General features: G+C 52.2%; 1 protein-coding gene across 3 annotated transcripts in view; it reads left to right on the forward strand.

Annotated features, from left to right (window-relative positions):
• The first annotated feature begins 3,030 nt into the window (after positions 1-3,030).
• Positions 3,031-12,374, forward strand: part of Mgll (monoglyceride lipase) — a 121,388-nt gene continuing 112,044 nt past the window's right edge. The window contains exons 1-2 of one of the 3 annotated variants that reach the window (XM_047534842.1): positions 3,031-3,206; positions 4,503-4,647. In XM_047534842.1, coding sequence (XP_047390798.1) covers positions 4,523-4,647 — 125 coding nt within the window. In that variant the 5' untranslated portion in view covers positions 3,031-3,206; positions 4,503-4,522. Of the gene's footprint in view, positions 3,207-3,628; positions 4,007-4,132; positions 4,280-4,502; positions 4,648-12,374 lie in introns of those variants that run through there. The other 2 variants (XM_047534841.1, XM_047534843.1) reach the window with 2 other exon arrangements.

A 12,374-nucleotide genomic window follows, 5' to 3' on the forward strand; every position in this document is an offset into this window, starting at 1 on the left:
GAGCCCCAGCCCCAGCCCTTTTGTTGGTTTTTGAAATATAAAGCACGTTATTGTTATTTATAGTCAGCCTACTGTGCAATAACACATCACAACTTCTTGCTTCTATCTAACTGTAACTTAGGACTCCTTGGTAATGTGTCCCCATCCCTCCTACCCTCTGTCCCCATGTTCACTGGCCTCTGATAACGATCATTCTACTCTTGAGTTTGAGATCAAAATTTTTAATTTCAAATTTTAAAACCTCAAATGTAGGATGAAGTGAAGTTCTTTGACACTAAAAGCATGTTTCAGAAAAGGAAAAAACTCAGAAATTATTTTTCTATCAAAACTTACTTTGCTTTGCAAAGACCCTGTTAAAAAAAGATTAAGGTGGTGCATGCCTGTAATCCCAGTGATTTGGGAGGCTGAGGGAGGAGGATTATAAGGTGGAGGCCAGCCTCAGCAACTTAGCAAGGTGCTAAGCAACTCAGTGAGACCCTGTCTCTAAATAAAATACAAAAAAGGCCTGGGGAGGTGGCTCAGTGGTTGAGTGCCCCTGGGTTTAAAGGCCCCCAGTACCAAAAAAAGAGTTTAATTTGTTTAAGATGAAGTGAGTTTTAATTAAGAATGAGTAAGAATAAAATTTGTGAAAATTCTGTGGTTAAAATGTTTAATTAAGGCCACTTGTGGTGGTGCCTGCCTGTCATCCCAGTGACTCAGGAGGCTGAGGCAGGAGGATAGCAAGGTGGAGGCCAGCAACTTAGCAAGACCCTAAGCAACTCAGTGAGACCCTGTTTCTAAATAAAAAAAATTTTTTTAAAGTTTAATTAAAAGAAAAAATCAGATACAGAACAATATAATCCACAGAGAGAAAGAGAGAGAGAGAGAGAGAGAGAGAGAGAGAGAGAGAGAGAGAGAGAGAGAGAGAGAGAGAGATATGAGGGTCTTGCTATGCTGCCCAGGCTGGCCTTGAACTCCTGGGTTCATATAGTTCTCCTGCCTCAGTCTCCCAAGCAGCTGTGAGCCACCGTTTCAGGAGCCCCAACCTTGTGACTCCCAGATTCCTGGTCTGCCAACCATACATTAAACTCTCGTTTGTATCACCAAACTGAAAAGTTCTAGATTTGTACTGTGGTCCCACCAGCCAGCCAATGCAATGGTCTCTTCAAAACTTTCTTACTATTTAAAGTCTTGCAACACTGAAGCTGAGGACATCTGAAATAATGACTGCATGAACGTGTCCCTGAGACCCCAGCCACCCTTCCTTCCAATAAATTCCTTGTTTTTTTTTTGTTTGTTTTTTTGTTTGTTTGTTTTTGTTTTGTTTTTTTGGGGGGGTACCAAGGATTGAACCCAGGGTACTCAGCCACTGAGCCACCTCCCCAGCCCTTTTTATATTTTATTTAAAGACAGTCTTTCTGAGTGGCTTAGGGCCTTGCTTTTGCTGAGGCTGGCCTCCACCTTGCGATCCTCCTGCCACAGCCTCCTGAGCCGCTGGGATGACAGGCATGAGCCACTGTGCTGAGTCCAATAAATTTCAACCTAAATAAACACTTGGATTGTAAACTACCCCCTAATCTCTGCTGCCTGGATTTTGTAGAGCTGGCCCTATAAGAAGTCATCAGGACATTCTCTGTGTGTGTGTGTGTCCTAGCTCCAGTGACCTTCCCAAGGCCAAAGAGTGAGCAACGCTTACATCCCAAGCTGCTTCTCAAAGTCCTTTTTGTCTCTGAACTTCAATCCCAGGCCCTTGGACACTGACATTGTGACACGGTGACACCCGTTTCTGGAGGCAGCCGTGCCTTTCAGCGTTTCTCTGCTGGTGTGCAATATTCGGCACCGGAAGCACAGGAAGGCCGGTGGAGGTCGGTGTGGGTACCGGCCTTCCTCCCGCGGCTCCACAGCTGTCCGTCACAGGCGGCGTGGGAGGAGCCTGCGCCTCAGAGGGGCGGAGCAGGAGTGGTGCAGCCCCTGGGTGACCTGGACCCCAGGCCCTGCTTGTTTCTGTATCGTCCACGGCCGCATTGCAGGTGGTGCTGCCCGGGCCTGGGTAGAGGCACCAGAGATCTTGTTCGGGGACCTGAATCCTGGGGAGTCTGGAAGGCAGCCAGGGACGGCGGAGAAGGGACCAGACACTTGTAGGCATGCTCTGACCGCCTCTCCCCTGTGCCCCGGGGATCTGTGTGCATCCCATGGCTTTAAAAAAAAAATTTTTTTTTTGTTTTTTATTTCTATGTGGTGCTGAGAATTGAATCCAGTGCCTCACACGTGCTAGACAAGGGCTCTACCATTGAGCCACATCCCCAGCCCTACTTTGTATTTTATTTAGAGACAGGGTCTCACTGAGTTGCTTAGGGCCTCGCTAAGTTGCTGAGGCTGGCCTCCACCTTGTGATCCTCCTGCCTCAGCCTCCTGCAGCTGGGATGACAGGCATGCACCACCACCCCCGCTCTCTGTTACTGGCTGTGAGCGTCTAGGTGCATTGGTGTGTCCCTGTGTGTCATGTATCTCAATGCGTACGTGTGTGTGTGGTGGGTCGTTTATGTGTGTGTGTCTGTGGGCAAGTCTGTTGCATTGCCTGTGGTGTGCGTGTGTGCGCGTGCGCGTGCCGTACCTGTGTGTGGTGTGGATCTCTGTGTATCCCTGGATGTAGCATCTGTGGGAACCGGTCCTGTGCTTGCGGATGTCGGTGTGAATCTGTGCACCTGGGGTACCTGGCTGTGGCCCGCAGGCACACATGTGCGCCTGTGATGTTCGTGTGCCTGTCGCCTCTGTGTGCGTGGCGTGCACGGTGTCTGCCTGCGGGTCCGTGAGCGCGTGTGCGCGTGGGCGCGGTGTGCCCTCCTGCGCCGAGGCTCGGGAGAGCCCAGCCCGGTTCAGGGACCCCTGACAGTCCCCAGGCGGCCACCCCGGGGCGCGGCTGCCTGCGAGGCCAGGCGGGGAGGAGCGCACGGCCGGGTCCGCGGGCGGCGCCCCCGCTCCTCCCCGCAGGCCGGGCACACGTGGGTCCCAGCGCCGCCTCCCCGCGCCGCCCGCTGCCGGTCCCGCGCGTCCCCACCCACCTCGGGCCGCCCCCGTCGCCGAGCCGGCCCGGGGATAAAGTGGCGGCGCAGACGCCGCGCCCTGTCGCCGCGGAGCCGGCCGCGCGCAGCTCGTCCCGGCCCTGGCCCGCCGCAGACCGAGACCCGCGGCGCTCCGGGAAGGTGACAGCCGCGCCCGTGGCCCCGGTAACTTGCCTCCCTGTCCCCTCCCCAGCCGCGAGTGCTGCCACCAGGGGTCGCGGAGCAGCATCGGGGGGTCCCGGGCACGTTCGGCGTGGCCTCCCGCGCTCCCCGTGTGCGTGTGGCTGTGCACGAGTGTGTGTGCGCGCGTGTCAGTGCGCGTGTGCGCGCGCCCTCCCGACTGCCTCGCACCAGCCCCCAGACCAACTTGTGCCCATCCACTCGCTCTCCCCAGCCCTCGGCTGCAGGGAGACACCGGGTGAAGTCCCCGGTTTTCCCCGTGGCATTTCCGATGACAGCTGCGGGGGCCAGTTCCCCGTGCAGTCGGTGACATGCAGGCAGCAAAGTTTGCAGAAGCCTCGGGGCGGTGGCGGGGGGACTGGGTCTTGGGAATCCGCATTCTGCGCTTGCCAGGCGCCGCCGGGGGGCGCGGAGCGAGTTTCCCAGCCGCCCGGGGCCGTGGGGTGCGGGCTCCCGGGTCCCCTCCGGGCGCGCAGCCCCTCCAGCGATCTGGTTAGGAAAAGTGAGGGCAGGAACTAGTAGCGGGAATCGCAGGCGCCTGTTCCCGCCCCGGGGAGGGCGGGGGACCCGGGAGCCTGTCGGGGAGAGCTGCAAGCAGGCTCCCGGCTCAGCACCCCGCCAGCCGGAAAATCGGGATCTGGGGGTGCAAGGCGCGGGGTGGAGAGGGAGAGGGGATGCGAGCAGCTGTGACCGTCGCGATGAGGGAGCAGCCCTGATTGGCCTGGCTCTGATCCTGGAGGCTGTGTCGATGGTGGAATGTCAAAGCCAGGACGGAATGGAAAGAGGTCTGTCATGGAGCTTTGGGATTTCAGCCGGGAGGGGTAACCGAGTGGCCTCGCTCCGGGACTCTGCCTCCTGGAGACTGTGCCCCGAGATCTCAGGAGAGATGGGTCTTCTTGCAGCTGGGGCTTTATACCCACAGAGCCGCCTATAATTTCCGCTTGATTACAGCTAAAATAGTCTTTAAGATGAAGTTTCCTGAAATGATTTGAAATAAACACAGATGGGAAGTGGCGGAAAAAGAAAAAAATCTGACATGAAGCTCTTAAAAAAATAAAGTGAGCATTTTTCTTAAGAACAAATGGGATTTTTTTCCCCCAGTCAGAGATGTGCAAGAGATGTATGTAATTTTTGAAAAAAAAAAATCTTTCAAATGGAGGTTTCTTTTTTCCTTTTAATGCTTAAAAAAAAAAAACCAAACTCGTTCCTCTGCACAGAGGAGTCTCCGTCGGAGTTTCGGCTGTATTTCTGACTTTGGAATGTGTCCACTTTTCTTTCAAGGTTTGGAAGACCCTTCCAGAATGCCAGAGGAAAGTTCCCCCAGGAGGAGCCCGCAGAGCATCCCGTACCAGGACCTGCCTCACCTGGTCAATGCGGATGAACAGTACCTCTTCTGCAGGTATTGGAGACCCACAGGTACACCCAGGTAAGTGTCCCCCCGCGGGCCACCGCACCCGCTGCACCCCTTCTTCCTGGTCCTGTACCACCTCCTACAGGGCCACCGTCTCTGTGACCCATTTCCCACACCCTGAGAACCTTGGGTACAGCAGTGTGACCAACGCCGAGTTTTATGCTTTATAATTTTTTTTTTAAATGAAGAAGCAGGAGTTCTTTTTGCGTGATAACAACTAGGGATCTACCGTATGGCAATTTGCAAAAAAAAAAAAAAAAAATTCCACATGACTTTTATTTTTCTGTCCTGGAGTTGATTTCCTGTTGTACAGGCAATGCGTTCAAAAATCAAATAATTCAAACCTTCTAAATGCATAAGGAAACCAAATGATCTATTTATGACCTCTGTGTATGTGTGTGTCCACACGCACGCGCACGCACACACAGAGATATGTGTTAAGCTTTGCTGTCTTTTCGTGTTTAATTATGAGCTTCGGAAGATGACATCTGTGTGGAAATGGGAAGAAAGGGGTTTGGGTATCTTCTTGATCCCTTGCCAGCTTAATTACTCTGTGCATGGGCCACCAAGGATTTGCCTTGCTGTTGGAAGCAGGCACTGAGACTGGATGTGACCAGGCCACCAGCCTCCTTCTCCTATGAGGCAGGAAACCCTGCTTGTTTATGTTATTTGAGAAATGAGAATATTTGTGGTAGCCATTTGGCCCAGTGACAAGTGGAATTTCCTTTTCCCTGTTCCTGGGGAAGTTTACCTGCTTTATCAGACTCTTGTCTCCGAGGCGTCACGGGATGGTGTGGGCTATCCCTTGTGTGTCAGTAATGACCTACCCCAGCCCAACTGGACAATTCCCCATATCTTCAAGGTATATCTAATCCAGGTAGCTGTATATTAAAAACGCAGAGATAGGAACTTCTAGAGTTCTAGATTACTCTATTGCTTCAGGACCGCTGTACCAACTTCCTAGTATGGTTCCAAATGAACAATGGGCAGATAAGAGTTTCGGTTCTTTTTTGTTTGTTTAGTACTGAAGATTGATCCCAGGGACACCTTCCCACAGAGCTACATCTCCAGTCCTTTTTATGTGTTTTAATTCGAGACGGTCTTGCTAAATTGCCGAGGCTGGCCTTCAACTTGCGATCCTCCTGCCTCAGCCTCCCAAGGTTTTTTTTGTTTTGTTTTGTTTTGCTTTGCTTTGCTTTTGGCACCAGGGATTGAACCCAGGGTGGCTTAACCCCTGAGCCACATTTCCAGCTCACCCCACCACCTGGCTTTTTAATGTTTTATTTGAAGACAGTATCTTTTGCTGGAATTACGGGCGTAGGCCACCGTGCCTGGCTTTCCTACCTGTTCTTAAAAGAGGAGAGTGTGTCTCTATACGCCTGCGTGTGAGAGGAGGCAGTCAGGCATTAAGATGCTGATCCTCTGACTTCGCTGGCTTTAGTGCTGCACGTTCTTGGTTTAATTTCTGGCCATTTACGACGCGGTGAGTTATTTGGTTACTATTCAGTAAGAGGACAAGAAATTGAAAGTGGGAGCTTGTAACGTCCTGTCTCAGACTTGGGGGGCATGGCTGGTGGAGCCAGGAAGGTGTCCTAGTTTGAAGTCAATCAACTGAAGAGGGCCTGCCGTGGGGAGGGTGGTGGCGGAGTGGGCCAGGGGAGGCCCCGCTGGCTGCCCTCGGTGGCTGTGGGTGGCTTTTGTTCCCCCTGCTGCAGCCGCGTGGCAAGCAGTGAGTTCCCCTTGGGCTCTAGTAAGAGACAGCAGCCCCTCTCCTGAGTTTCGGCTGGAGCGGCCTCTTAGAAGTCGGCGGGGATGAGTCACAGCAGGAAAGGGGACTCAGACAGAGAAGGGACCGTGCAGCTTGTTGGTCCCTTGGGTGGGGAAGAAACACGTGGATCTGGAAAACAAAACAAAAAAAAGTCAAAGAAAGTGAAATAGAAATAGCAGCAGAACCACTGGGGTTGTGGCTCAGTTAACACATTCTGTGATGTTATCCCCGTTTTCTGGAACAGGACGGGGAGATCAGGCAACGGGCCAAGAGCGCATGGCTAGATCAGGTGGCGAGACACCATCTAGCTGCCATCCCGCCGTGCCTTCACCCTCTGGAGATGATGCAGAGCAATAAACTGCCTGTAGGGACGGGGAAGCGTTTCCTCTGTGGGGAAATCTTTTTTTATTTTTTTTTTCTTTTTTGGTTCCAGGAATTGAACCCAGGGGTGCTTCACCCCTGAACCACCTCCCCAGCCCTCTTTATATTTTATTTAGAGACAGAGTCTCGCTGAGTTGCTTAGGATCTTGCTAAATTGTTGAGGCTGGCCTCCACCTTGCGATCCTCCTGCCTCAGCCTCCCAAGCTGCTGGGATGACAGGCGTGCACCATGAAGCCTGGCTAGGGCAGTCTTGACAACATCTTACAATCTGCCCTGACCATTTGGAACAGAGCTGGGTCCTGGAAGCCCCTTTCAATGATGGATGTAACCCTGTGGTTGCTGGATCTTGGCAGGGGGGTCTTGGACCGGCAGCTAGCATGGTGGGAGACTGTGAGGGCTTGGGGCAGAGAACTGTGTTGGTTGGTCTGGATGCATATTCAGATATTTTTGGGGGGAATGGGGTAGAGATACTGGGGATTGAACTCAAGAGCACTTGACCACTGAGCCACACCCCCAGCCCTATTGGGTAGTTTATTTAGAGACAGGGTCTCCCTGAGTTGCTTAGGGCCTAAGTGGCTGAGGCTGGCCTCCACCTTGCAATCCTCCTGCCTCAGCCTCCTGAGCCACTGGGAAGACAGGCGTGCACCACTGCACCTGGCACATCTGCAGATCTTAAAAACCAAGGGCAGCTGCGCTTGCATGGTCCAGAGCCCCCGCCCATAGGATTGTGCACAGCATGAACCCGTTTGTATTGAGGAAGAGGAAGGGGACTTGAGGATACTTGGACCTCAGCCTCCCCTGGCCCAGACCTTTTCTCTGCTTCTTATGGCCATTGAGGCGTCTCTTGCGTAACATACCTCCTCTCAGTAAGGAAGAGAGAAAAGAGGGAGAAAAGGGCAAATTAACCGTCCACATCTGCACTGAGAACCGTGGGAAAGTCTCACCTGCTCGCTCCTTCCTCCCTGTCACCTTTCTCACAAGGTCCTTGGGCCCGCAGCAGTCCTGGAGTTAGAGGGCGTTATCTCAGTGCAGCCTGGGTCCACGCCTGCCTTTGTTAGCTGGCACTGGTTTGGGTTCAAGTTGCCGCCCACACTGTGGGCTTTCCCCCAGAATGCCTTCTGGAACAATCCACTCTCAAAGAAGCTGCTAGGTGCCTGAGAGCCACAGGGAGTCACAGGTAGCAACCGCAGGCTGGTAAACCGGACTAACCTGCTCTCTGAAATCAGTCATATCTTTATAAACACCAAACTCCTCGGACTGGACATTGAGAAAGAATAAAGTCTTTCTTGGGCTTTGTCATTGCTACGGCAGCAAACAAACAACGCTGTTCTGAAGAGGGCAGGTTTCTAACCATGAACCAGGAAGTTCATCTCTGCGTTTGTGCATGTCGAGGCAGTTCCTTCTCAATGAGTAGTATTTACAGTAATGGCAATATTTTATTTAATTGCATTTTATTTTTGGATACCAGGGACTGAACCCAGGGGTGCTTAACCACTGAGCCACCTCCCCAGCCCTCTTTATATTTTATTTAGAGACAGGGTCTCGCTGAGCTGCTTAGGGCTTCGCTTTTGCTGAGGCTGGCCTCCACCTTGTGATCCTCTTGCCTCAGCCTCCTGAGCTGCTAGGGTTATAGGCATGCACCACCATGTCCATTTCAATGAGTCTTCTTAACACCACTGAGCAAGACAGATTTTTCGTTTTTACGGGTGGTGTTTACCTGATGAATTCTTACATTTTGGGTTAGGGTAAATTTCACTTTTGACCTTATTATTTTTTTTTTCCAGTACTTGGGTTCAAAGCCAGGGCCTCATGCATGCCAGACAAACACCCAATCACTGAGCCACATCTCCAGCCCAAGATCACTTCTTAGGGTAGAAAGAAATAGAATAATGAATCCTCCCTAATTGTTTGCTCATAATATATCAAAAGTGAGATGTATTAAAGACATGTATCCATTCTGGAAAAAAAAATTCTTTTTATGTCCTGCCTTATCTAGATTAATGTGTTGGAATCTTAAAATACTGTCTTTTTAAAAACATATTTTTAGTTGTCAATGGATCTCTTATTTTATTTATTTATATGTAGTGCTGAGTATTGAACACAGGGCCTCACACATGCCAGGCAAGCGCTCTACCACTGAGCCACATCCCCAGCCTGTTTTTTGTTTGTTTGTACCAGGGATGGAACCCAGGGGTGCTAACCACTGAGCAACACCCCCAGACCTTTTTATGTTTTCTTTTGAGACAGGATCTCGCTGAGTGGCTGAGGCTGGCCTCCAACTCGCAATCCTCCTGCCTCAGCCTCCCGAGCTGCTGGGAGGACAGGGTGTGCCTCTCACTCTTCTTGAGAGCTTCAACCAAGGGTTCGCCTTTTCAACCTCTATTGAGCATTTTCTGCCCATTTCCCCTACTTTTGTAAAGAACTTCCAGAACATATAGAGCCGTCTCTGGAAGGATCTGTCTCTGGATCTTTCTGGCTTCCCGCCTCAGACCTCAGCAATGTGGCGTCCCCAGCACAGCCGTGCCCTCTGGCTGGCTTCCTCCTCCCTGGCTCCACCAATCCAAGGCAGGGTGCGCCCCTGGGGCTCTGCAGGATCCCCGTTGGTGACTTGCCCTCTGGGCCTGTGAGTGGGGTCATGGCAGGGGCGCCATGCTTCTTGCTTCTGGAACCTGCCCCAGTTCCCAGCAGGGTGGACTTGGCGGTGGCTCTAGAAGCCAAGTCCTCCCCCTCCTGCTGTTGCTCTCCTCTTCCCTGGAGCGGAGCCTCCCTCCGGAAGCCTTCCAGCCCCGTCTGGAACGTGGGCAATGCCAATCCAGGACACTTCCTCCCACCTGTGCAAATTTACCTGGAGAGGAAGCCATTTGCCGGAAGCCTTTTCTAAGGGGCAGAGACACCCTCCCAATGTCCTCTCCACATCAGCCTCTGGGAGTGGCTCCGGACGATCAGGGCCCCTCCCGGCCGCCTGGATCCAGACCTGAGAGATGGAGGAGTCTCACCACCTGGCTGGACCTCATTTCTGTCCCTTCCGCCTCTGGAAATTGTGTTTTCAAAGATGGGACTTGGCTTCTGCCCTGGGTCTTTCTGAGCGGGTGGTAAGGCAGGACCACAGTCTGGGGGTCTCCATGGGTATAAGATCCGCCCAGTGCCCCCAGATCCCCCCTGGCACCTTCATCCTGGGTCCCTGGGATCCCCGAGCCCCGAGGCAGACGCTGCCGGCTTCTCTCTGTGTTCTTCTCGTTCCCTTTCAACCTGTCCATCCGGCGCATCCCTGATAGACATCTGGAACCTGCGGAGAGGCTGGCAAAGCCCTATGTTTGGTGCAGGGGTTAGGGATGGAGGAACATGTGGACAATTATTCTGTGATGTTTTAAGAATCTAGGGAGGGCCTGGCACAGTGGTGCACGCCTGTCATCCCAGCGACTCAGGAGGCTGAGGCAGGAGGATCACAGGGTGGAGGCCAGCAATTTAGTGAGGCCCTAAGCAACACAGTGAGACCCTATCTCTAAATAAAATCTAAAAAAGGGCTGGGGATGTGGCTCCGTGGTAGAGCACTTGCCTGGCACGTGTGAGACACTGGGTTTGATCCTCAGCACCACATAAAATTAAATAAATGAAATAAAGGTACTGGGTCCATCCACAACTAAAAATATTTAATAATAATAAAAAAAAAGACAATGAAATATCATTAAAAAAAGAAAAAGAAGAATCTAGGGACAGGGATGTGGCTGAGCCATGTGTCAATCATCCGAGCAGAGCAGGGGTGGACATGGCTGCCCCTCCCCCTCATTCATCCTCCAACCGTGTTTCCCGCCTTGAGAGGGGCGTAGAGGGGGAGGGGAGAAGGCCCTGCGGGGAGGGGGAGCAAACAGACGCACAAGCCGCGCGCTGCAGATCTGGACCTTGGAGAACCGGCTCCATGGCTGAGAGACGTAGCGGGCCCTGTGGCGGCCGAGGCATCGCTGCGGGGTAGGGAAGGTAGGCGCGGTCCGTGGCCAGCGTGGAGGCAGGAGTGACCCCGGGCGCCTCCCCGAGCCCTGGCGAAGGGACCGGTGCCCCGGGGATCCTCACTCCCAGCACAGAGCTGTTGCCGATTCTCCGCCCCCAGAAGCCGCAGCAGGGGGAGGGGAAGGGGAGGGGGAGGGGGAGGGGGAGGGTCCCACCCTCACTGGGTGCCACATGACATGTCACACCTATGTGGAGTAGGACTTATTCTAATTAGGATCCCATTCTTGTGGTGGGACAGGACATGGAGTCTCCCTGGAAAGTTCTGTCCCCTTCCTTCCACCGTCTTTCCCATTCCCATCCCCCTCCCTTCCCTTCATCCCCCTTTGTCTCATCCACTGAACTTCCGTTCTCCTCCCCCTTATTGCAAATTAGCATCGGAGTATCAGAGAGAACAGTCAGCTTTTGGCTCTTTGGGATTGGCTTCTGTCACTTAGCATGAGAGTCTCCAGCCCCATCCATTTACCTGCAAATGCTGTCATTTCATTCTTCAAGGCTGCGTAATATTCCATGGTGCATATGTACCACAGTTTCTTGACCCACCCATCTGCTGAAGGGCACCCAGGTTGGTTCCCCAGCTTAGCTATTGTGAATTGAGCTGCTGTAAACCCTGATGTGGCTGTGTCACTGTGGTAGGCTGATTTCCATCAATGACTTTCTCGACTCAAGGAATCATGATTCGTAAGTCCCCCTACCATGCAGAATCAGAAATGAAGCGACTTTAACTTGTATCTATTCTGTCATAAAATTTACCCTGGAACCCCCATAAAATGGACCTGCCTCTGCATATTCTCATTGTTTTTAATGAGATTGTTTTAATGAGATTGTTTTAATCTCCCGCTTCTTGGTAGCACCTCTATCTTCTATTTTGAGAGTTTCCAAAAGTCTCTCTCTCATCTGAAGCTGTTCTTTCTCCTGGTGATGTTTTTTGCTTTTGCGATAGCAGAGCAAACTGTCTTATTTTTAAATAGGGCCTCTCTTCTGGGCTTTTTTTTTTCAAGACTCTTCGAATAGCCAAGATCTGTGCATGGCAAGAGGGGAGACCAGCTGCTATTCTTGCAGTTGATTTTTCCAACAGCTTCATGAAGGGCTAATTTCTTCCAGTTGCTCTAAGAATGTTCTGCTGATACAAATCTGCCTTTGTCTCACCGCGGAGTCCGAGAAGAAAAATAGCAAACGAAGCTGCTTCCTGAATCGCGGCTGTTGTCCACTCTGACTATTTCTCAACACCTTTAAAGTTCAGATCCTCAGTCCAGATGCGCTTCGCCCGTGAATGCAAACCAAACTGTGGGCCATTGTACCATCGGGGGCAACATTCTTCAGTGGCGCGGATTTTTACAGTTGAGATTACAAGGTGACCCTTGTCCCATATTTTAGGGTCATGCGAGGTTCCTCATGGTGGGAGATTTTTTCTTTTTTTTTTAACAGCTTTGTTCCTGGGGGCTGGGGGTGGGGATGCCACAGCGGTAACGGAGTGAAACTAGGGTGACTTTGTTCTCTGTGTCTTCGAGGGCTACACAGAGTGCGGTGTGCAGCATGGGTCACTCCATCTGCAGCTGCTCAGATTTGACACTCGTGGCCGCCTCCTGCC

This window comes from Sciurus carolinensis, chromosome 19 (genome assembly GCF_902686445.1).
Source record: "Sciurus carolinensis chromosome 19, mSciCar1.2, whole genome shotgun sequence".
Lineage (NCBI taxonomy): Eukaryota > Metazoa > Chordata > Mammalia > Rodentia > Sciuridae > Sciurus > Sciurus carolinensis.